At 36.3% G+C, this 26,672-nt stretch overlaps 2 protein-coding genes across 5 annotated transcripts in view; one reads left to right on the top strand and one right to left on the bottom strand.

Annotated features, from left to right (window-relative positions):
* The window catches only part of LOC124165280 (dynein intermediate chain 2, ciliary), a 37,569-nt gene extending 20,799 nt beyond the window's left edge, over positions 1–16,770 (bottom strand). For both annotated transcript variants that reach the window (XR_006866186.1, XM_046542615.1), the window contains exons 1-5: positions 16,673–16,770; positions 16,014–16,160; positions 15,681–15,894; positions 14,277–14,608; positions 824–1,112 (exon numbers count right to left, since the gene is read on the bottom strand). Coding sequence is in view for 1 of the 2 variants with exons in the window: in XM_046542615.1 (XP_046398571.1) it covers positions 824–1,112; positions 14,277–14,608; positions 15,681–15,894; positions 16,014–16,160; positions 16,673–16,723 (1,033 nt within the window). In the remaining variant the exon portion in view is untranslated. The remainder of the gene's footprint in view (positions 1–823; positions 1,113–14,276; positions 14,609–15,680; positions 15,895–16,013; positions 16,161–16,672) is intronic.
* The window catches only part of LOC124165281 (nucleolin-like), a 93,053-nt gene that overhangs the window by 53,727 nt on the left and 12,654 nt on the right, over positions 1–26,672 (top strand). The window contains exons 1-3 of one of the 3 annotated variants that reach the window (XM_046542616.1): positions 16,838–17,238; positions 17,360–17,441; positions 23,793–24,033. In XM_046542616.1, the coding sequence (XP_046398572.1) occupies positions 17,170–17,238; positions 17,360–17,441; positions 23,793–24,033 (392 nt within the window). In that variant the 5' untranslated portion in view covers positions 16,838–17,169. Of the gene's footprint in view, positions 1–16,837; positions 17,239–17,359; positions 17,442–22,309; positions 22,703–23,792; positions 24,034–26,672 lie in introns of those variants that run through there. The other 2 variants (XM_046542618.1, XM_046542617.1) reach the window with 2 other exon arrangements.

The following is a 26,672-nucleotide window of genomic DNA, read 5'->3' as shown; positions in this document are numbered from 1 at the left end:
AATTTACTGCATTGTTGAAAATCAGTGATGCCTTTAAAGACAACTGGTTTCAACTAGTTTCGCCTGTAACTTTATTTAATTCCCAGCTCCGTACATTCATTACATTCAGTTCCCATAATTTTTAGTATACATACCGTGCCAGTATTGTGAATTACTTGTGAATTCTTACCAGCTTCTGTGGAACCACTTTCGCAGTAAAAATATTCCATAAGTTACCACCTGGCACATCACTGTTTGATTCAGATAAATGGAAAGTCATTATCTGAGATCCTCCATCATTTTGGCTGCTCTAGGACGAGTTTCCGTGACAGAAAGTTTGGATGGATGTTGGTGGATAGCTGATTTGGAAATTATGGCATATTTCCAAGAACCAACCATGAACTATTTGAGAAATTGCCTTAATGGATTAGGCTTCAGGCACCGTGCTATTAAATGACCAACCAATATCATTTCACAGACATCACCTTCTTGCTGCCCATCACTCATGCAGCTCTTGAAAATGATATGTATTATGCACATTGAATCCAGTCAAGGAAAATAATAAAGAGGTGTTGAAGGTTATTAGGTACTGATGTCTCTTTTCCAATTACAATGAGAGTGAGCATACTTATGGTTTAGTCTTCCTTTGACACCAATATAAAACTTACTGATAATGAAACTACCGATGGTGTTTCTTTGTTTCACTACAAATTCATTTGATGGTCATTTACAGTTCTTATTGTAAACAAAAATATTTCATCCTCTATGATACAAGGAAGTGTGAATGCAATTTGGTGAATACACACCTTCTCTATTCAGCTAATCATTACATTAAATACAATACCATGAGAGATTTCTTCATAGATGTTTTGGTTCAGCATGCGTTCCAATCTTTTGGCCGCTCGAAGCATTCGACTGGTCAGTGTATCGTGACTGGATTCACTTGCTTTTGATGTGACTGGTGGCCCAGACCATGGTGTTCCTCCAGTTGTAGTCTTCTCCTTCTTCTTCTCCAATTCTTTCAGTCTCTGCTGATGGGCAAAATCCTCCTCATATGCATCGAAAATAGTCCATTGTGTTACGAGGCGTGCGATGTTGGCTCGAGGAGGAGGCACTGTTTGTGTTGCTAAATCCTGAAATTGGATCATGGTGAGGTCAATGCTCCAATGCTTTTTTTGTTAGCAATGATACTGGAATAGTCTTTGACCACTGTTTGGCTTTTATGGATGATAGGGAGGGATGTTGTTTCGAAGGTTTGATCAACTAGGAAATCACTTTTTCAGAGGAGACATTTTAAAGAAATGCATCATATTTTAAAATCTGAAAAAGCTCGTCATAGTTGAACAGATATTGAAAAATGAATAAAATTTTACGTATCCTCAAATCTAGTTTTTTCCACTGGTTTATCTCTTTTTTCTACTGGTTTATTTCTATATTCTCCAAAATTTCAATGCTCAAACAGTAACTTCCAGAAGTCATATACATTCATAAAATAGGTAATGTGTTTTATAAATATTTTTATTTTTAAAATTATACATCATTATTTACACTTTTATTTTTATCTTTACTTTTTTTATACGTTAACCAAAATTTTTTACCACTGGGGTTTTCAATATTGCTATGGTTTTTATCATACTTGGATATGAAGTAAAATGCAACTAAAATATTTCTTAGATTTTATTTATTTCAAAATCACTAATGTAATTTCATTTGTAATGTTTCATTTTAATGTTGTAATGCGACCCCCTGAGGATGGATCTGATAATCAGAGTTTATTAGACTGCTCCTTCACTGTCTACATCTGGGAAATTGAGTCTAAATTTTCATCTAACAACCCTGTGATTGGATTTATAAACATGGGAAAAGGCAAGGTGCCAGTGAAAGGCATAGTCCATGTCAAACTGATAAATGAATGTGGCAGATGTACTTTAGAATTCAAGGAAATGTTATTCACACTTGTTAATTCAGTTACAACTTGATTTCTTGTGTAAAGCTACTAATGATAGGGATTTCTTATAACTTTATGGAGAATAGGGTAATTTCCCTCATCAAAGAAAACGAAAGGCATTGATTGCGATTCGTTACCCACCATTAGTGTATTCATAATATACAAATTATTTCGTTTTAGAAATACCGGTTTAGACACATGGCAATGGTCCATTTTTATCCTCATTTGAAAACGGCCAGATTGGCGCCCATGCGATGCCACTCCACTTGACGTCACAGGGACCTAGTTTCTATACGTGTAGATAGGAGTTATACATCGTCTGAGATTACCAATGCATGCATGAGGCGCAGAGCTCAGGGAAACATGTCTTAATAATCACATATTAAAACTGGCTAAGGTCGGAAAGTTTTCTTCGTTAGATAAGGTATTAATAATCCTTATTTAAGCCAAGCGCTACCAGCCAGCAGGGTACTCAGCTACCCGCTAACAGCCTGTGTCGTATCAGCGCTCAAGCCTCCCTCAAGGTCACCTCACAGGGCGGCAGCAGGAACGAGAAATACGTCACACGGAGAGATTTCCCGGCATTCATACTTACCCGTCGCTTTTTCGCGCGCTTGAAAATTTTCACTTTTCATTCAATCGCGAAAAATAGATATCGTCAGTTAAAAATCTAAATGCGTGAAATACGTACTCCAGGAGTAATAATCTTTCGATTTAGGCAATAAAAAAAATAGGAAACCACCCTATTGGTGCATGGGGCATTTGTGACAAGATCTTCAACGGGCACCAAAGAGAGGGGCTGTACATCTTGGAAGCAGTGACTATTGCAATGATGTCAAGCATAACAACACAGCTAGAAGGCAAAGGCAGACCAGAGCACAGTGTGGTTGACCTGCTGAACGCAGTAAACTGGCACGACTGACTTGGACACTGAAATGAGGAAGGCATTAGAAAAATCCCTGTGATGGAGGTAAATGTCATATCAGGTGAGAGGTGCAATGTGTGCACCAATGGTAAGGCTGCTTGGATAGGAATCCCAGAAAGGAGCTTGAGAATGTCAAACCAGCTGTTACAGCTGATACGTGATGATGGTATGGGGAAATGTGTGAAATCTATGGGTGGGTCACAATTTCCTATAAACATTGTTGATGATTTTCTAGGCATTTAACTATATTTTCTTAGATGATAGTCTGAAGTGTTTGAACGTTTTAAAGAATACAATTCAGAAATAGAAAATAGTAAGAGGAACTGAAAAACTATGGCTGCACAAACTGATAGGTACTGGGGTGGTGAGTACAGTAGTAAAGAATTCAGGGCCTTTCTCAATGTAAATGGAATATTGCATAGAAGGACATTCATGGATTCACCAGAATCAAACGACATTGCCAAGAGGGTTAATATGTAGTACTCTATCAAATGCTATGGGATGTATGCAGTGGTCTGGGGAGTCTGGACCCCCACCAAAATATAAAAACAATTATTTTCTTAGGTTTTCCCGGCATATGAGGTGCAGAAAAGTTTCTTGGGTTTTCCACCGATTGTTGTTTTCCATGTCTCCCGAGATTTTGAGCAGCGACTTGCTGTTCATCCCTTATACACAACAAAAATGGCGGGAAAAGCACAAAACGAGTGAACCAATCAGGTGGCACCTGACCACGGATGGGGTGTCTATATACGTATGTACTTGTCAAAATTTGAAGAACGGCATTCCAAAGATCCCCCGAGGATGAACAGCAAGTTGCTGCTTGAAACATCAGGAGACATGGAAAACATCAACTGGTGGAAAACCTGAGAAACTTTTCTGTACAATTATTTACCTTCATAAATAAAAAATATATTGAAAAATCATGAATTTACAAAATATTTCTTAAACAAATGAAGTTTTTTCGACTATGAAAAGTGTTAACATTAGCTTAAAGCCCTCTACTTGGTAACCTGTTTTTAAAATATTTTCCCTCCAGGTTTTGGACCCCCACAAGCGAAATTCCTGGCAATGCCACTGGATGTATGTTGTTAGCAATCTAGGTTGAATTTATCCTTTTGGGCTGAGGCTCTTAATTACAAGTGTACTATCAAAAAATATTGCATGTCAGATGTATTGATTTCCAATTTCCCTTGGCTTTGTGGGAGGGAAGAGATATCACAGCCTGTGATTATATGTACGACTCAATAGTATTTGGATGCAAAGGTGTCATGCATGAAGGGAAAGGAGGCAAGTTTGAAACTACCCACATAGCATGTTAGCTTATGTCAAGCTTGATTTTTCCTTGCCATGTCAAGGTTGAATTTTTCAAGCCTGAGTCCAGCCTATGTCAAGCTGCCAAACTTGATTTTCCCTTGTCGTGTCAAGGTTGAAATATTTTCTGGTCAGAAAGCTCAGTCACTCACAAAACTCACTTACAACTCACCACTCATATATAACACTAACTCACTCACCTGTGGCTAGCAAGAGCACACAGTGTTATACCACCTTTTATTACCAGCTTGCATTGCTTTGTGGGAAGGTGTCATACCCTTGATTCAGGCTTGTTTTTTCAAGCTTGCAACAACCTTGACTGGTGGAGACTAGTTAGCTTGATTCAAGCTTGAATCAAGCTAACAGGCTTGTTTTTTCCAGGTTGCTGCAAGCTTGCAGCCTTGATCAGTCAAGCTTGAATCAAGCTTGATTCCAGCTTGCATTGCTATCTGGGTAGAGCTTTTGATTATTGTATTTTTGCGGGATTTGAGAAAAAATAATTAGGTTTTAAAGTATGGGTATCATCAAAGAAAAGAAAAGATTTGGAATTCGATGAAAGCAGTTTTCCATATGATGAAAACTTTAATGGTACTGAGGAGATCATTCCTAACGTTTCCGAGAATGGTGGTGACATTGATGGTGGTGAAACAAGTGTTGATGATGGGGAGAGTTTACAAATGTCAGCAAGTAATGTAAATACTTATAATGATGTGATTTGCACAAAAGATGAAGTTTCTAATAGTGATGATGTTGAACTTTTGGGGTGGGATGATGAAGATTGGAATAATTACTTTCTTCCTGTGAATATGGACAGCATTGAAGTTGATCAAAACCCAGATTTAAGAGCTGTAAATGTATTTGAACTATGAAGATCTCAAAGAATACCCAAACCAAAACATTTAGCTATTGCATTTTGGCAATGTTTCATGGGCATACTCAGGGGGGGCAGGAGGGGGCAGCTGCATCCCCCTAAAGGCAAAAATCGCAAAAATCGTTAAGGAAAATCAGGACCGGATTGAATAGAAAGTTTACAAAAAAATTTCTTCAAACCTACAAAAAATGATATTAGTCTAAGGCATGCAACTAATATAAATTTCTTTAAGCAAATAATCTTATAAACCAATACAGCAGTGAAATAATAGGATAGTTTCCTTCATCAAAGAAAATGAAAGGCATTGATTGCGCTTTGTTACCCACCCTTAGTGTATTCATAATATACAAATTATTTGGTTTTAGAAATCCCAGTTTAGACGAATGTTAATGGTCTCAATTCTATCCTCATTTGAAAAAGGCCAGATTGGCGCCCATGCAATGCCACTCCACGTGACGTCACATGGATGTAGTTTCTATACAAGTAGATAGAAGTTTTACATCGTCTGAGATTACCAATGCATGCATGAGGCACAGAGCTCAGGGAAACATTTCTTAACAATCACCTATTAAAATTGCCTATGGTCAGAAAGTTTCCTTCGTTTGATAGGGTATTAATAATCCTTATTTAACACTAGAAGGACGGCAGGGGTCATTTGACCCATTTTCAGATTTCAAAATTATTTTTCTCTTATTAAAATAATTTTTTTTATTTTGAAACTTTTTCACTATATTCATTTAAGTCTATATTTTCATAAATTAGTAAAAATTCAACAATAATGTTTTGTTTTAAATTTTTATGTCATGTTATACCTAGAAGGACAGCTGTGGGTCATTTGACCCACAACTTGTTTTCGCACTATTTTCTGCTTTTTTTCTTGCCCGTGGGCTCTTTTGAGCTATGTATAGCTTATAATCAGCAAGTGGCTAGTGTGCTAGATGATTTACTTAATTTTGAACCAGCAAGTGCCCGGTTCAATGCCAGTTTCGCCCCAAGGGCTCCTACCTGTACTCCAAAACCTAGGCATAGTGACTTGTTGTGTTCAATCTTTCGATATTTTACGGGCAGCAAACGGAAATAAAACGTTCTCAATCCTTGACTTATGTGGAATCCTGCAATTATGATATTTTAATTTTGTATTCCTTTTATTGTTCGATGATTATTGTATTGCCCTCACCGGAAAATCATCACGTATCCCATGACTGTTTTCCGTCGGCCAAGATTCAGAGCTCTTAGAGACATTGTTTTTCATCATCGCCTAATCAGGTTTACGAATAACTGTTTCATTTTTCTGTCCTGATGGCTCTGTCACTTGGCCTTTCCCCTTTGAGGTGTGTCCAGCCTTAGTGCCGCCTGACCCCGTCGGAGTTTGGGGAGGGGGGTTGGACTGCACACTGCGCCCTGGGGAAAAATCCTCTCTCCTTTAGAGAGATCGGAGAAATTGGGTAGACTGTAAAATTCTACTGTTTATCCTACCCTTGGAATCCGCACGTAGGACGGTGAAGAAGCATTACTGCAAGTTCTTGGAAGATACGAATCAGGATACGGTTTGCGGTTGAGTCCCTGCCTTTCAAACGGCAATTAGCGTTACTTTTGAAATTTTTGTCCTTTTGTATGAATTTCTAATGCTCTCCAGCTCTTTATACCTCCAATGCAACTGGAGAAGATTCTACCAAATTGCGCTTTCGTTTGTAGATTTTTTCGCATGCATATCAGTAGCGAGTTGAGGAAGAAAGTAATAAGTCGAGAAATAAATATCAAGAGAAGAGAACCGTCGCCATTCAAATAGCTGTAGGGAATATAAGATAAGTCTGGAAGTGAATCAGAAACATCAATTCAAGGACATTCTGACCAATCCATCGTCATCTGCGTGTGATGGAAGCGACGAAGTCCAAGATAGTGAATCCGATGGCGACTTTGGCGTAACAGCAAATGCACACCTCTATCCAATGAAATGCAGCTGCCCTTTTATGAGGTATATTCCAAATAAACCAGACAAATTTGCAATTGAGTCCTGAGTTTTGACAGATGTGAAATGAAAATACAGCCTAAATGAATTTCTACATTGTGGAAAAGATGAAGATTGGCCATGAAATCAAGCGTTGGGGAAATAAATAGTTACTAAAGTGACCGTAACATACAAGAATTCAGGAATAAATGTAACTTGTAACAATTATTTTCCATCCATCCATCTAGCAGAAAATTAGAAAAAATGGAAAACTTCACTTGCTGGGGCGATCTGAAAAAATAGACATGGCATACGAATATCCATGTAATCCATTCAAAGCGAGTGTTCAAAAATACCTTAGGCCATACTCTTACGTAGAATCAGGCAAACTAGAAAAATAATGTACTTTTACTCGGGAACAACAAGTGGGAGTAGATATGATGGATTGCATGTATCATTTTATTTACACGTCTCCAAATCCAACAGCCATATCTCCGTGGGCACAAAAAAGAAAATGGTGCCAAAAATATCACCGTATTGCATCAATTTCCTTTCCATTTTCAAAATTTCTTTTCATGTGAAAATGGATGGTGTCCTAACACGCCCTGCCACACACCTTTTAGGCGGCTTGCGGGGTAGTGTGTAGATTTAGATGTAGATGAATAAATCGTCCAATGTACGCATTCAGTGCAAAAAATATTTGGTGGAAACAGCACTGAAAAATACTGTCTGAGATTTACAATAAAGTAATAATTATTAAAAATTTGAATGCAAATTTTGCAAACCCAGTGTCCCTATTGCTTAAATATAAAACAAAAATTTTGCTTTGAGTGCTTGTATTTTAATGATTAAATTTCAATCGACTACTAAATATGGTTTAATTCATGATTTAAAAAAATGATTGTTATTAACTTTTGACAATGGAAATAATATTTAATAATATTAAATAGTGTTTTTAATGAGCTGATTCAATAATAAATACGATTGAACTGAATATTAGATGAAAACGAGGCGCTTTATTACAAAATACATTTTAGGGGTCAAATGACCCCTAGCCGTCCTTCTAGGTAGCGCGAAACTCCCGTCCTCCTAGTGTTAAGCCAACCGCTATCTGCTAGCAGGGTACTCTGCTACCTGCTAGTAGCCTGCATCGTAGTGGCGCACACATCCTCGCCCCAAGGTCACCTCACACAGCGACAGCGGGAACCAGAATGACGTCACACGGGCTTTTCCCAGCATTCATACTTAGCCGTCGCGTTTTTGCGCACTTGAAATTTTCACTTTTCATTTAATAGCAAAAAATAGATACGTATGTATCATCATTTGAAAATCTAAAAGCATGACATACGTACTCCAGGAGTAATAATCTTTCGATTTAAGCAATAAAAAATAATAGGAAACCACCCTGTTTTTTAACCCTTTCATTGCGTAACATTTTCTCAGAGTTGTTTCACATTGGCGGAGAATTTTTTTTCACTTCATTCACTTTGTTTTTCGAAAATATGTAAACAATTTCAATAAAAAAAAGATTTTTATATTCATTTCACTATTTATTAAACAATTTGTTAATGGCATCACAGTGATGCCATCCGCACACATGTGAAAAAATGCTCCGGATATTTATGCAACCCGTTACACAAACATTAGGTGACGACGGGCAACTAATCTTTACGTAGCAACTAAGAAGCTTAAAATAATTTCTGAAATGATGGCGGAATTGAATTATAAAAGAAGATAAATATATTCTCAGTTATCATCCACTTTCCATGCATCAAATTTTGGGCAAATAAAAGTTTTTTAAGTTTAATTTTCACATTTATAAATTTTTTAATTTACCAGTAACTTAGATTTGCATGCAAACATATGAAAGTTATTTTATCTTTTTGACATTTTATTTTGCGTTAATGCTATAAAAACTAACTAATAATTGTGGAATTCTTTGAAAAAAGGCTTCAAACACAGCCCTGGAGCTTCTACAAATCATATATCATCAGAGCCACTTTTAAGTCGTTCTTAGAACGTGAGGAGTATTATTTTTCTGTTTGTCCATAGAGTTTCAGAGGTGTGTCTTTTTTGAGTAACTCAATAGATATTTCAAGAGATTATTATAATTTTCCATGCGTAAACTCAGCAGTGTTGCCACGGAAGGGGGGGTTATGGGTTACAACCCCCGTTGAGGCGCCAAAAACGGGTAAGATGGCCCCCGCACCCTCCGGAAGGGCCCTTAAATCTCCGGCAAAAACCCCTCATTTCAAAATCGTGGCTTCGCGACTGTATAAACTGTGTCCACAGAGATGAAATCTATCGATTAATTTTCGCACGACTTTGTTTGCATGTCCCCTGCCTCCAACATCAGGATCCTTCGCCCCTGTGTAAATTACACCATCTTTCACGAAGCCATTAGGCTCAGAAAGCATATATGAAGTTATGCCGTGTTTGTGGCGCCAAAGCAACATGGACTAATGAAGCAGAGTTCTTTACCCGGATAGTAAATTTATTTCATTCTTTGAGTGAATAAATTCAAAAGGGGTCGAATTTTATGCAAGGGGTCTCTTGGTATCGGATCATCTACTCCAGGGTCCCTGCCAAAATGCATGCAACGGAAAATTAGTTGAAATCGGTCTCGGGAAAAAGTGGTGTGAAGACAAGAAACATCGAAGATGTTTTCCTACATTTTCCAATAATCTGGAATGGATGGCCATCTTGTAATACTTAATACAATCATACATTAGGTATACCAGATTAAAAATATCTCCCATTCCCCACGAGTAAGATCCCTTTGCTCGGTCTTTTCTAATTATAATAGCTCTATTTGGTTGAAGTAAAATATATAAATTGCTTCAAAGTTAAAAAATCCTTCGCGGAGAAGACCCAATGCAGTTTTCCATGCATATACTTAAGTAAATTGTGCCAGAGGTAATTTAATTGTGAGGAGATATTCTAAGCCTAGTTCACCAAAGGCTGATACATAAACGGTCCTTGGGGTTTGAGAATAGGAATAAAATTAAAAATAAAGGTTTCTCCCATACTCCACGTAAGTGGCTAAATATATGTAAAATACTGAAATTTCCAATAGAAAAAGGCTATACGGTAATATTATAAAAAAATAAAATCTCTGTAGGGGAGTGAAAATGCACGCAATCGAAAGATGTCCGAAATAGAGACTGTACTAATGGCGAGAGTCGAAAAAACTGAGCAGGAAGAGCTGGCCTTCTCCACCACATGCACATAACAGAATATTTTGCATTTGCATGCATTTCTCATAAGAATGGCAAAAATACTTCTAAAAAAAGAGATAACAGGAGACACAGAGAGACATATAGTCTATTCCGCGGTGATATAAAACGACTCTTTTTTTTTGAGCTCCGAAATTTGATCATTTTTTCCCCAAAGATTTCCCCAATTCTAATTTCTCATTCAAAATGAAATAAATATAAAAGTTTTCCTAGAACCTTCAATATTTCCCGTGAATAACGAATTGGTGGACGTAATTATTCGAGCATAGTAACTTTAACAAACTTAAACGAAATAAATGAGAAAAAGTCGAAAAAATCTATTTCTTTTTCCGAAACCAATATAAACAAACCCCTATTGAAAGGAGGGTTCAGAAAATGAGTTGCAAATATGTTAAGGAAGAATGTTATGAGTTAAAACGGCATTATGTAAATATTAAGTTTAAACAATAATAAAAAAAGAGAAAAATATTATTCAACTGTGTTTAGCTTGTGTGTTTTGACCGTATTTTGAAATACGAAAATATTTTTCGTCGGTGAGATGAAAGGAAGATTATGACTAAATATTGTTTACAAAAATTTCAATCCGACTAAAACGGGGATAATAACCTTCAAATGTGGCAACATTTAGTACAAATATTCAGAAGAGTAAATAAAATATCACATTTTAATTTTTTTGTAATGGCGAAAAATCTTACAAATTAAAAAGTACTCCATAAATTTAAAAAAGTGTACTAATGGCATCAATGTGATGCCACCCGCCCGTTGGCAGGACCTATGCTGGGCATCAATGCTATGCCATCCGCACTGAAAGGGTTAAACATGCTGGTTTATGGTTGGTTTCAATGGGCCTTTCCCATACTACAATGTTATAACTTTAACGACCGTGGCTTGCCCTCCCCTAGTTTTTATAATAATAATATCCTGGGGTAATTAATAATAATATAATGGATAATTCAGGGTACACCCTTGCAATGTGTATAAATGAATGTGATTGTCTCAAATTGTTAGAGCCCAAGACTGTCCTGAAAGCTATAATGGATGGTGAAAATTCATACCACAGGTTGAATGCAATACGGGCGGAAATGGAACAGCTCAAAGCCAAGAACGAGTACACTCCAGTGGATGGGCCTTATAGTCCAGGAAATGAAGCATTTTGGCTTGCAATTTTTTCAAACTGAATCGATTTTCTTGAAATTTTCATAATAAGTAGGGAATATACCAAGAATGAAAATCTATATCATGCCGACGGGCGCTTTTACCCTGGGGGTGGTTTCCACCCCATCTCGGGGGTGGAAATTTTTAATTATATTTTGACCACAGGAATCGATAGAAAAATACATTCTAAGAATAAAATGTTCTTTCAATTTTTTGCGTAAAATTAATATTTTTCAAGTTATTTGCGATTGAAAGTAACAGTTTTTTGACGAAAAAATCAACGATTTTAATCGATTATAGGCAAATAACTTGAAAAGTATTTATTTTATTAGGAAATTGTGAATTACAAAACTGTAGCTTGTAAAAAATTTAATAAAAATCTTATTTTAGATTTCCTTTATGACCAATTCGGACCGAGCTACAACTTGTTGATGGTTATCTATTGTTTGTCATACGCTAAATTTGAAAGATTCAATGCTAAATAGCGGGAAAAATGTAATTTTCGAGGAAAAATTATGTAATATGTTTTAAAGTGTATTTAAAAAACTTTCTTATAATGAGAAAAAATATTTTTTATCATGAAATTTGAGCGAGTTATGATTAAAAATAAGATCAGTCCCTACTTTTTTGTACGAAAAAATCAGTGAAAACAACTCCTTATTACCACGCTAGACAAAATTGATCAATGCCCTTCAGTATTTCTCTTTATTTAAGTATTGTTAATTGATCCTAGAAGTTTTTTTAATTTACAACTCTAAATTTTGAAAAAATTGAAGGAAAAAGTGAAAAGTCATTTTTTACAATTTCGTTAAAAATGCTCTTTTTTTCAAAATAACTCCAAAAAAGCTGGAGATATGAAAAAAATGCACGAGTAATAAATTGTAGCTCCTTTATTTTCAAATATTTTGGTGTGTTTAAATTTTCTATATAATAAATATTTGGTGAGATATTGATAATTAAAACCTCTATTTCCAAGGGAGCTCCACCTTATTTAAACCCTTAAATCCCTCCCCTTTCAAAATTAATGACTCGAAAAAAATTTAATTCGCATGACCTTGTAGTCAGTAAAAACCCTACAAAATACAATTTAAATGAACTTTCTATCATAAAAAATAAAGGAGCTATGTTTGAAATACCAATCAAATTTATTTTCGAAAAATTTGAAATCCACAATTCAGAGCATAATATTCCTCATAATCAGCATATTCTTCGTGTATTTTACGTTATAAGCTAACGATACACTCAAATTTGCTACAAAATAAACACACATACCCATAAGATGTATATATACATACACATATGTGAGTATGTGTGCTCTCGCTCACAGTGACCTGTGAGCATGCATGTGGTGGGAAGACTGGAAGCCATACAGTCTCCGTTTGATTGTGTTTCATGTAATGTCTACATAAATGTACATTTATTTGTTTATGTTACCATTACGAAGTTTGTTCTGTTTATCCTATTGCTATACCTTTTCTGTGCTGTGATTAAAATCATGAGAGAAAAAAGTGAATACATAATGAAAGGAGTAAGAAAGTGAATAACAAGATACAATGTGATACATAATTTTTATTTTTAGGGTAAATAATTTTTTTTGCATTAACCCCCAGTAAGGGTTGATGATTATGGGTTGAAACGCCTTAAAATTCTTTTCCAAACAAAAAAAATAATTATACAAATAATTTAAACTAAATTTTACCCGTATTTAGCTTCAAAATATAATTTTTTAAGTTCCAACTTTTAGGGGTAGTTTTCACCCCTAAAAAATTAAACGCGCCCTTCGGCATAGTATAGATTTTGAAGAAGGGGGTATGATTAGTCTAATCTCAAATATTTTTGCAAATCAATTCGGTTTGAAAAACATTTTTAAAGGAGGTATGATTAGTATAAACACAAATTTTTATGCAAATCGATTCAGTTTGAAAATTCTTTTTTACATTAACCCCCAATAAGGGTTGATTATTATGGGTTGAAACACCTTAAAATTATTTTTCAAACATAAAAAAATAATTATACATATAATTTGAACTAAATTTTACACGTATTTAGCATTAAAAAATAACTTTTTAAGTTTCAGCTTTTAGGGGTAGTTTTCACCCCTAAAAAATAAAACGCGCCCTTCGGCATAATATAGATTTTGAAGATCGGGGTATGATTAGTCTAATCCGAAATATTTTTGCAAATCGATTCGGTTTGAAAAACATTTTTAAAGGAGGTATGATTAGTATAAACACAAATTTTTATGCAAATCGATTCAGTTTGAAAATTCTTTTTTACATTAACCCCCAATAAGGGTTGATTATTATGGGTTGAAACACCTTAAAATTATTTTTCAAACATAAAAAAATAATTATATATATAATTTGAACTAAATTTTACACGTATTTAGCTTTAAAAAATAATTTTTTAAGTTACAGCTTTTAGGGGTAGTTTTCACCCCTAAAAAATAAAAAGCGCCCTTCGGCATAATATAGAATTTGAAGTAGGGGGTATAATTAGTCTAATCCCAAATTTTGGTACAAATCGATTCAGTTTGAAAAAATTGCAAGGTTTTTCACTTTTATGAGCTTCATTTCCTGGACTATTATAATACATAGTACATATAAAGAATAGCATAGTACCTACTGAGTAGTAAATGGGCATTTAAACTCAAATTTAATCGAGATGGCACTACATTTCAATCAATTCAAGGCTAGGTTAATGGCTAGATGGTTTTATTAAGGGAGTAAATTTTGACAAAACTTTGTACCTGTTATAAAGAATGTATCTATAATTGGCTAATGGCTGCTAATTAACCTTGTGTCTTTAGTCTAGATTGCATATATAATGATTATTTATGAAATAAAATTTGTTAAATGATATTTCATGGGAATTTGTTCTCCCTTGTTCCCTATGCTTCTTACCCTTTGAGGATTGTTGTATGTCAACGCTGCTCGTTCACAAAAGTTAAATTGGTTGGTGAGCTTTTTTGGGGGCAAATTCAGCATAATTGACCCATCTGAGGTTTTTGCTTGAGCATCACCCTCTACTTCAGCATTTGCAGTCTCTTCTTCTTGCTCTTCCTCATCTTTCTCTTCGCCCTTATCCTCTTGATCCTCCCCCTTCTCCTCTTCTTTGGTCTCCTCGGTTTTTGGAGGAGATTCTTCCCCATCAACTTCGACTCCTTCATCTTCCTCCATTGCATCATCATCCAATTTTTCCCCATTGCCCTCTTCTACACCTCCATAAGCCACATCTTCACGGGAAGGTTTGATGAGTGATAGGGTATGAAAATATGCACAAATTATAGCCATTTTGTCCTCATAATGATAAAAAAATGAGCAACCCGCAACACTCATTTGTCTGTGAGATGAAGAGACTCATTTTTCTTTTATTTAATGTTTTCCTAGAAATTTTTTGAAAAGCATTTGTATGTAATAGATATGAAAATTATAACTGGTCAGAGAAAAGTAACATCTCTCATGCAATGCACTAATACAGTGCATTTTCTTTAAATCTTAATAGAATTGCACCAATGAGAAGGTTAAAACTTACAGCAATACATTATTTACTCTGGATTCTCTAATATTCTTACACATTTTAGATGGCAATACATATTTATGAGGTAGTAAATTTACTATTGATTTTATACTACATTTACTCATTAACCAATGTAAGTGCTTTTAATTCAACTGTTTACATACCCCTTAATCCTTAGGCTGAGGGAAAGTTTATGAACGGCCTGCATGGTGAGTGTGGGGAAAACGTTTTTCAACGTTTGATCAGATTTTCTTACTGCTGGCAGCCTTTCCTGATTTTATTGCCTCCCTTTCCGTGGTTGCTTGAACTCGGCCAAACCTAATGGCAGAGAGCACAAAGCCGTCTTTCAAGGACTGGGCACCCTCACCATGGGGAGCGTTACCCGGATTATCCCTTCTCCGAGAGAGAGAGCTCCCTGCTCTCTGCGATACATTAACGATGAAAAGAATTCCAATGAATCCTTGTATTTCATTGGAATTTATTTATCTTGCTGTTGTCCAATAGCCGGGGAAACTTATTTGAACGCATTGGTCTCTCTTTCTTATACTATCGGTAGTGGGTTTTCCGTCCCTGCGTAATTACCAAGGACATATTATAATCATAGTTTGTCGTCAGGGGGTGGGTGGGCAGTCCCGATTTATGAGGGTCCACTACCTGCTAGACACACGCCTTGGGTCGACGGAAAAATATCTTCCCCGCTCATATCCCGCACACAGTGGCAGCAAAATTTTGACGCTCCCTTTAAGCTAAAAGGTTAAATAATCCTATTTCTATATGTATTCGCTCACCTGGTTTTAAGAAAGCTCCATCTCGCTTTAACTGTGCCCTGCCCTCCCTTGAGTTTTTGTGATAGTAATCGCCTTCATAATGCATCAACTGCAAATGATTACCAGGAGAGGGTACTGCTTCAAATTTTTTTTCTTTGTGACTAAATATCACCAAATTGTCAGGAATAGTTGTATTGGTGACATTTAAGACTCTTGTTATTTCCTCTTTTAACTCCTAGAGGTAGGAAAAAAGTTGGAGTACATTATTTTAAATTTGAAATTATCAAAGTGGAGGCTTAAAAGTGATTGCAATTTTTTTCTATGGATTTTTAAAATCTCCAAGAATTATGTCACCTCTTCATTTAGGTCCACTGTATCTGGGTGCTTGAGGAGATTTTTTCCCCTTCCAACTGTGTCACCATCCTCGGCTATGGCATCTAGGACATCTGAACGATAAATTGCACTCGAAGCTGCTTTTGGACTTTTTCCTCTCCCAGTAGCCTGAATGGAATATTATAACCTACATATTTTTATTGATGTAATAGTACTTTGCAATGAACTCATGCATTTTTATGAAAAGACATTAATACAAGTTAATACACACTTCCCTATTTTTCTCAGCACCTTGTGTCACATAGTCTGCAAATACCTTTATCCTTAGAATACATTGGCTATTTACAGTTGTTAATTTTTACCGTTAAATTTCAGTATTGAAGCAGTCAGTGCCCCCTGGATTCTGATATATTGATACTTGAAACTACAAGTACAAACAGCAATATTCAAGTGTATTGGGGGAATTATTTCTCCAAATCAAATTCCATACGATGACATGTGTGGGGCATTTATGGGAGAAAACCAATTTTGTGATGCAGTTAATTAATGCAAAACTTAATGTGCATTTAGAATCAGTGCATAGGCTACCTTGCCCAATGGATAAGGGTCATTAAAGATTGTAAAGCCTAGCCACCGCCTTGAAGATTAATTGTATCACTAAATAACCTATTTTTATTTACTTTTATAGTGACTCTGTTTCCCGATGACGGTTTTTTAGGCTTCCCAGGCATGATATAAAACTTTCAGTCACACATTCTACTGAAATTCAATAGGTGCACTGACTATATGGTAATAATTGATTGTCCCGCTCACTATGGTAACGAAAACAATTGCGTAACGTTTTTATGAGCATTTGTAAGCAGAAGTCAATAAACTTGGGTGTAACGCTGAACTATGTGGAAGTAAACGCAAGTTGACCGTTCCCGTTTTACTATTCTTAGATGTTTTTAAGGAGTATGAATTGAAATCGCTGTATTCGGCTTTATACTATGGGAAGTATTGAATTGCAGAAAATTGCTACGTGTCGGAGTGAGCCTGTGAAGCATCGGTAGGAAGTTGTTGACAGCTACTTAAGAGAGGAGAATGGAAAGCTTAAAAAATGTATTGCTACATGTGAAGTGATACCAAGTTTCCTTACCGAGTATCCCGTTATTAATTATGTGAGCTAATTTTTGTTATGGAAGATAGTGGTATTGATAGCGATCCGAAGCATCAGAAGTTGCGGGAAGACGACAAGTTGTTTTCGGTAAAGAAATGTATACGTATCGAGATATTTGATAGCATTATGGTGATATAGCAAATGTTAATGATTGCCCTGTTCCGTTACATATTGTGGTAATGTCTAGAAATTCCCGTCATATTTTCAGGCCAGCAGTGACAGTTCTACCTGCAGTACAACAGTTGGTACACCGAAAAAGAAAAACGTGAAAGAATTGCACAAAAAGCTAGGTAATATGGGTTTTAATTCATTAGTTTTCTATAATGTGTAAATGGAGTTGTAAATCAGAATACATTGCGTAGCAAGACAGAATCATCAATTTATACAACGAATCACAATATGTTTTGGTCTTTTGTGGTTTTCCTTTGCAATATTTGCCCATGTGGCGCATTTAAACTCCAATTTTCATAATTTCTCTCGGTATTCTTCATGAAATTTACATGCGGTACCGATTTTGACTTCGGAGCCAATTGGGTGAGTATGCATAAGCATTGAATTTTCTAATTTTGAAGTTGCCATTGCGACTTCACATTGTGTGAGAAGATTTTATCAAAAATTCAAATTGTTTACCTTGTTACGGCAAGGGTGTTCACCATTTATACACATTCATGGACGTTATATTCCTACAAAAAATATCTTTTGAACGATTTTGGTTTGTTCACGAGTGCCAGAAGTGGTATTATTTATTTATTTAGTGTACTATTAGCTGTATATTTATAAACCATTTGCATTTCGAAAAGTTGGTGCTTCCCTGGTAAGAAAGATACCCATATCAGCATCCTATGTGTATTGCAAACCTTTTGTGCCTTATCTCTCAGAATTAGCTCTGGATTCCCTCAATTCAATTACCTCCAAGATTGACGAATCTGTTAATTCCAATTTTGTCATCATCATTACATTGTGTGACTATTCTTTGCATTTTAAATCGCCCTATACCGTTTTGTGGCTAAATAAGTAATTTATACTATGTATGAAACTTGTGGTGGAGCTATATACTGCAATTTAGGAGCAAAAGTAGTATGAGTTTAGGCAAGTGCAATAATCCATTACCACTTGTTTTTTAAATAAATTATTCTGACTTTCAAACGGAAAATGCAAAATTCAATATCTGTACATAGGAATTAAGGAATTTATCACTATGCAATGATATATTTGGATCATTCCATGTCAAATCACCCAGAAAATTTTCAAAATGACACTCACAGACTCTGATTTTAATGACATTTTTGTCACAAGCTACTAACGCCTATTTAATGACCCATGTGAAATATTTCCTCTCTCACTCTCATAGTTTTCAAGATATGAGGGGTCAAAGTTAGAGATGTTTCCTCAGAAGTGGCAGTAGTGGGATTCAAATTCCGGAGTGCAGGGGGCAAGGTAAACATTCATTGCTCAGAAACCACATAATATATTTTTCGCAGTTTTCCAAAATATTTGAGCAAATCTTTTTAAATCATTTAATTCCATTTTTGGAGGATCATAAACTGTTATCTAATAGCCAGTGGGGTTTCACGATCTACTTCTCTTGCCCTCTTCCATGCAATGCTCTTTATTATCAACTCCATGGATGAGAAAAAATGTACTCTGGGAATGTTCCTGGATTACTCCAAAGCCTTTGACATGGTTTACCATCAACTGCTGCTTGAGAAATCCGATGCATTTGGTATAAGGGATGTGGCTTTAAACTGGATTCTATCCTACTTAAGCAACAGATACCAGATTGTTTGTTTAACCCATGATAAACAGAAACACATGTATGATCCTTTACCTATCAAAACTAGTGTATCACAGAGATCTGTAGCTGGCCCAATATTATTTATAATTTTTATAAATGACATGTTAGGGATTGGGAACAACAGTAATGTTGGTAATTTAACTTATGCTGATGATACCAGCTTTTTAATCTCATCCCCCAACATTGACTTATTAGTTCCTGAAGCCCAAGTTTTACTTGACTACTACTAGTTCAGAGATGTGTTCACCATTCCGAAGGCCATAAAAAATGCGGCATTGAAAAAGGCGGAGCGAGGTACGTGGTCTCCCCTTGTAAAACACAACAATCACGTAAAGGCTTTCACTATATCACTGAAGGTACACACGAATGACCTAACTCAACACTTTGGGGATTTAGCACAGGTTAAATAATACTGATATTGATTAATGTTTTCTTCAACAGCAAAAAATTAACCACAATTCAGTCAACAATGTGCATGAAAACATGGATGATGGGATAAAGGTATCGGCATTGTTGTCGTTAGCTATCTTCCCTAGGCAGGTGCCATCACTATGCACACTATCTTTTTATAGGAGAAGTAAGGATTTAACATACATAAAAGTCATGATAGTAGTTTTAATTTACGTGATCACTTCATTAGACTTCATTGGTGGTTTGAGATAATCATGTCGTGAATTCAAGCAGAGACCTTGTGGGTGAATTCTATTGAATATTGAGATTTTCAATTGAAAATTTGTGAATTCAATTGAATATTTGGGAATACAATTAAAAATTTGAGAATTATATAGAATTTTTGAGAATTTTATTAAATATTTTTATTTTCAATTGAATATTCCAAATTTTACAGCTTTAAAAAAAGCAAACTTTTTGGTAAAACATAGTTTAAAATATTCTAATCAATGTAAAACTCTCTAAAACCCAAATAAATGATGGCAAAAAAATTACGTTTTGCATTGTACTACCAGCTGGTACCATATTGTACTGCTAGGCATTTATAGGTTAATGATTAGCCATGTTTTTAAAAATCACGACAAGCATTTGGTTGAAATTTTTTTTCCCAACCATAAGCTGTTAGCTTTTGATTACCTACTACAGTAAAACCTCTTTACATCGTAATGGAGGGGATCAAAATTTCGGCAATTTGATGTATGGAGGTTCACTATAGAGAGGTTTTAGTGATAGGCACCATTTTATCATATCCTTTGGAAATGAAAGGCACTTCTGTCTTTAAAAAACATCATATTATGTGGTTAAACCCACATGCATGCATCAGGGAACATATATTTATTATTTAATAATTACAGAAACCGAGCGCTATCGCATGATTTTTACCATGATTCGAGATAAAATGATCTGATCTCTCTCAATTCAACAGTCACTTAAAATGATTGGTATAGTTGGATACCTTTTTCTTATTTACTGTTAGGGTATGCTCGACATATTGAACAAAATGGCCACAACTAATGATTAACGTGAAAATTACAGCATAATAAGGTACATAAGAAAAAAAAGAGTGAAACATTTATTGCTGAAAATGTCATTCCATGTACGTAATCGCGGCTGCATTAATGGTCTCTTGTTGTCTCGGTACGATTTGCGGAGGTAGTTAGGCCATCTCGGGGGTATCTCCTTGGTATGATAAGTGGAGGTTTTACGATATATAGAGGTTCACTACAAAGAGGTTTGCATATAAATTTACACGTAAATCAGACGGGACGGTAGGGGTGGTATGATGTAAAGAGGTTCACTACATAGAGGTTTTACTGTACTTTATACACAAATGCAAGAAAAAAATGATTTTCATGATTAATAAATGGCATCAAAATACCTGTGGAATCCTTGCACTCATATGCTTCCAAGACTTCATAATGGGATTGTTGGCATAAAACTATGCAGAAAAATTTGTCATTCTATCACTTATCATATAAATTCAGAGCAAAATTAACACTGATTTGGGGAATATTTTGATGAAATCTGCAAATAAGTAGTTAAATTGTTACTACCTAACCTTACCCAAATCCTAACATTTTAACAAGTGCAGCTTCTCCATCACCAAGCCTAGAAACAGTCCTTGTCAGAATAATACGATATAATAATCCACTCTGCCCTGTTCCGGCCGCTCTCTTGCTTATGGGCTTTCGCTGCGGTGAAATCGGTCGACTTGTGAGAGTGATTCTCAACTCATTTATGGTGCTGACAGGCAAACACAGCTTTGTACAGTAGAACCTCGGATAAAGACCACAATCTGTTGCAGAAAGCTAGTCGTTATCCGAAATGTTTCCTATTTTTCCCATTAGAAGTAAAGGAAATAGAAATAATTGGTTCCTAGCTCCTATTGCCTCGCTGTCATATGAAAGTTAGAGGCTTTATAGGTACATATTGTATTGCATTGTATTACTTGTAGACTTACTATTGTAGACATTGTATGACTTTGTATCCATTTGGGATATCGCACAGCACCGAATACAAGCATGGCTGCTACACATCTGTTCGCTCACCGAAATTTTGTTCGTTATCAGAGGCGTTCGCTACCCGAGGTTTCGCTGTACTTAGTTTTTCTTATTGCTTAAGGTTAGTTTTGAGATCATTGGTTATCATCGTTGATAATTGTAATACTTTTGATTTTGAACATTTCTACTTTGGAATACATTTTATTTGAACATGACTTGTAATTTTGTCACTAATGTTTCTCTGACTGCTAATTATTCTTGTTTTGTGGAGTCTTTCCCTCATCCAGTTAGTGACAGACGATCGCAGTTCCCTCTGTCTGGGCTTACGTTACGAATCTCTAAGATAATACATAATTATGTACGTAATGCCACATTCGTCTCCATAATTTTATTTGCTAAGCAAAAAAGTTAAAATAACATGCTGTTAAAGAATGCATGGTCGACCAGTATGTCACATTACAAAAGTCAGGCACTCCAGGTTTTGATTTTAAAAATTCAACATTTTTACCCTATCATGGGTCTTAATTTATTCTTTTTTTGGCAGAAATATTGCCTGCAGTACTGAGCAGGCATTCACTGAAAACAGTAGTGGTCGATGTTGATTTTGAAGGCCCACACAAGATATGCTCGGAGCACAGTTTACACACTGCACAGCCACAGGATCAATAGTGAAACTCCCCCTACTCCCGACGACATCATCCGTTAATTTGTTGTAACTTGTGAGTCACTTCAAAATATATTGTATACTCTGTGATGTAGCTTGAATTGTTACTTTAATTGACAACTTATTCGCATGCTTCACTGCCACAGTTCTTATGACCTCAACAATAAACTGCTCAACACGCAGCAGCGTACAGCGACACCATGGATAAACTGGGCGGCTGTGAACTAACGCAAAATTGTAATGCAGTGTTGCATTCTGCAGGATCACTTTTCAATGCCTTGTAAAGGTTTTTCAACTTACAAACAAGTTCTCGGAACGCTCTTGCTTGTTTGTCTAAGAATCACTGTGTATGTACATTCAATCGTAAGATCACTTTCACACAAAACGATTTTCTGCCGGCTGCTGTCGACGGCACGGCACACGGTGTTGCAGAGAGTCCTCTCATCTGAAAGATACCTGAATTTGACGTGAACAGAGGCTGTTGAAAAGTCGTTGTGTCTGAAAGCGGTCTCCTTGTAGCATAGAGTGTATTTCATGCTGTAGACCGCCCATTGCCAGGCTGGATTGAAATGGGTGCTGCGCCGTCAATGGCATGATTCCACTTTTTGAAGACGTGCATGGAGACCAATGGCTGTGCCAATGGTAAGTTGAAAGAATGGCACTGTGCCATGGATGGGGCAGGCAAAAAGTTAGCCCGTTTAAAAGTGGCCACGGCTACAGAAATGTTACAATGTTGGCGAGAGCAACAAATTGACGAACCCTTAAATGCATGTGTTAGTCAGCAACTCTCAAAAGAAAAAAATGTGGATGCCATGAAATCGGAAAGTAATATGTACGTTTTAAATTTTTTTTTCACTTTTTGGCCTTCAATACACTGCAGACCATTTTGGCTTTGAGCACCAAATTCAAATCCTTGCAACCTTTTGGAGCCGGATCCAAAGTACCAACTTAAAGCAATCGCTTCTCAACTGGTTCCACAGGCCAAGAACTGGCAGAACCAAGAACCGGGTACAGGAATGGACCCATCTCTAGAATAAGTATAACTTTCCGTAATGTTCACTTTTTCAATGGCATAAATTTAATATGCGTTTTGATGCATAGCCTCATCCTCAGGTCAATTAGATAAGCTAGTAATTAATCTACGTGATGATGATGATGCTATGTGTCGAAATGCATTAAAAAATTTGCTATTGAAGAAGTGGGCAGTACAGAATGTTTTATTGAATTCATTCATTGTTGGATTTAAGTGTACTGGGACTAGCATCGATGATAACTTCACAGAGTCACCCGAAATGCACAAATTGTGTGAAAATTCCACAGAATAATCAAATCGTTTTGACCAGTCAAGGTGATTGAATTTTCTCTGAAATTTGTACTCATTCACTGTATGTTTATTCATCAGAAAGGCCCTAGTAACGATAATTTTTCTACTAATAAAATAGTCATTGTATAAGAAACAATACTTGCGCATGCAAGTAGTTCAGTATTGTCCATCATTGAGTGTCACATATGTCAGGACTGTGTCCTGAAAATTTAATTTTTCTGGGTTCAGTGGTTATGGGGAGTCGCCTTATCCTTTGATTGACTGAATAATGGATTGATTCCACACCATTCATAGTCTGTCATTCAGTGGTTTTGCACCTTTATAAATGAACGGAAGTGATGAATATGTCAATGCATATCCAGTTTTGCTAAATTTTTTGCACCCAACTCATTGCATGTGGCTGTCAAGAACGAAGAATCGAGCAAGCAAAGAAAATCCATGTGAAAGGATTGCGGGACCATGAGTCAAGGAGAGGCCTTATCCCGATTCAAAGGCTCTCGATCCCTAGCAAGAGTGCCATGGCGGTGGGCGCCACAGGAGGGAGCGTGGATGGGCCGTCATCTGGCCTGGCAGGCAACAAGGACAGCGGCAGCCTGCATCAGTTGAAGAGGGAAAACCAGCCACTGGTCGAGTGGGACACGGACGAGAGGTGAGTCTGCCTTGCCTGAGCCAAACTTCTTTGTGTGGGAATGTAGGAAATCAAGATCATTTTGGTAGGAACAGATGTTCACCATGAAATGGTGGTGATTGTAGGCTTTTATGGAGTAGCCAGTTTTAGATGCATGGCCACTAATTTTAAGATTTATCATTTCACATTATAAACAGTACTAGATATGGAAAGAAACACTACATCAATAATTAATATATGGTGGAAGCGGTGCTACTAATTTCTTTTAGGAAAGGGTGCTTCAATCGCTTCTGCAGCCATAAAAGTCGACATTGGATAATTGAATCAACAAGTGGCTTGGCCTTATGAAAGAAAAAATAGTAAATATGCCAATGATTTCTCAGGGAAATAGGCCTTTGAAGTAGGGAGGGAGGGGATGGTGGTGATGATGGATACTTTCCATATACATACACCCTGCCCAACCTATCCCAAAGCGTAACCACTCGAGTGACATTGAACCTGCCGACACGTTATGGAAGTCAAAGCAAATGAGGCACCTGACCGACATTAGTACTGTATTTTTCAATATGTACTTGCTGCAGCACTTTGAACCCAATCAAATGAATGGCATGCATGAGGTGAACCCTTAGTATGGCCACCATCTGGCAAAAACTGGATTGGATTTAATTGTTCATAAGCCTCTAGATTATGGTCATTTTGATGTACATACTTAAAGTAGTTCACGACAAAGTGGCTTTCTAGAGGATTTTCTGTTCTTGAACCACTGGCTCAAAGCAAATATGGAATATTCAACTGTTTTTCTTATGTTGTACAAGAATTGTTACATTTATGTTTTGCATGCCGTGTGTTATCTCTTGGTTTAGATAGATTTACTAGACACTGCCACTGGGGAAAATTTACATATGCAAAACTGACTGGACGCCACTGACCCCAACTATCCTCCATAGTACAACCCTTCTGCAACACTCAAGCACTACAAGTATTTCTTTATTATTTTCAAAATGCTCAGCCTTCCTGATGATCTCAAAACTCATATGAGACGTTATATTGTCAATTATTGGCAATCTACGGCACTAGCATGTCAGGATCAGAGTAGTCCCTAAAACTTGGAACCACATGATAACTCATCATTGAATTTATCCCCAAAAACACACTAATTTTTACTTGCGAATATTCTTTGATGCATTGGGTATTGCTGTAAATAATGCTATTTATGCACAAAGCTATATGAATGCGTGAATCGTGAGTAGAAGTTCACTTTGCCTCTCCAATACAAGTAAATCTTAGAAAGGTTCCTTATCGGAAGCTATTCCAATGTGAAGAGAGGAGCTATAGCTGATCATGAAGACGTGCAAAAAATGAAATTGAAAACTGAACAACTAATATGTGTGGAATATACCAGGTTTATTTGTGTTTCACAGCAGTACGCATTGTTATCACCTTTCGTCGAACTTCAGTCACACAAAAAGAATTACATGTTGGATCTTGCATTTTTTGGCATACATAGTTGTTTATTATTATTTTTTTATGAATAAAGTATGTTTCTCAATAATAGTAGTTGAAACAATATATGTACTTTAAAATTTTATTATGATTGACGCTGATGGTTGCTCTGAAAAAATTAAAAAAATTTCTGTTATATTTGTTTAATTATTATTTTTATTAATTTATGGACATGCCATACATTACCATGTGCATGGAATTTTAAGATTGTCCATAGGGGCATATTTTTCCCAAACAATATCTCAGAGACTATTAAAGATACCACTTTTATTTAAATGTTTTTGGAATCTACGCATGAATATTAGCCTGAAAGTGTATTTGCAATCCTTATGGACTTTAAAGGGCTAAAGCAATGAGGCTTAGCACTTTTCCGAATAACCAGGAAAGTTTTTTTTGTAATATCCTGATACGTATGAACAACACAAACCAGTGATGTGATCCCTTGCTTTTTTGAAGCCCATTAGTCTTACATAAAAGTAACAAAGGGAGCCATTTGATGTTAATTGGTGATGCACTCCCATTTCATTGATGTTGTAAATGTCGTCTGCACAAAAATTCTAGTTACCTGGACAATTTGTTCAATTTTCACTCCTCTGCAATCACACCATTTTTACAGAAAACAACAGCACTATTTTTTTCTCTGTGAGCTCTCTTGAATTTTATTTTGTTTATGGTTACCCACGAAGACAGCCTGTGACTTATGGTCATGAGCAAGTTTCAAAGCTAGTTCCTCTGGCTTCTTTTCAAGCACAATCAATGTGGGAAAAACTCCAATAGCCGTAATAGTCTGTTGCAATTCTCGCCAAACAAATTTGCTGTGTTGCATTTAGGGGAACTACATGAGTGATGTACCACAACCTCTCAACCAGAGCGCCCTCTGCGGTGAAATTGATGGCTCGAGGCGTAACTCTGTGAAAGCGATTCATTATGAAAAATGAAATAGAAGAAACTCAGTGCTTTCACATGAATATATTTATTCACACATTTACACGACCATGGTTTCAACGTTAGACGTCATCATCAGGTGAACTCAACAGAGGTCCATTACATCTTTTCATACGAGGCTAGGAGGGGGAGGGAGGAAGGTAATTGGGGTTGAACGGATCGGTCAACAGAGAAGAGGGAGGGGGAAAGAACTTGGTCGTGAGGTAGAAAGA

This window comes from Ischnura elegans, chromosome 9 (assembly GCF_921293095.1).
Source record: "Ischnura elegans chromosome 9, ioIscEleg1.1, whole genome shotgun sequence".
Lineage (NCBI taxonomy): Eukaryota > Metazoa > Arthropoda > Insecta > Odonata > Coenagrionidae > Ischnura > Ischnura elegans.
The sequence above is the reverse complement of the archived record's forward strand: the minus strand, read 5'-3'. Positions and strand labels throughout refer to the sequence as shown.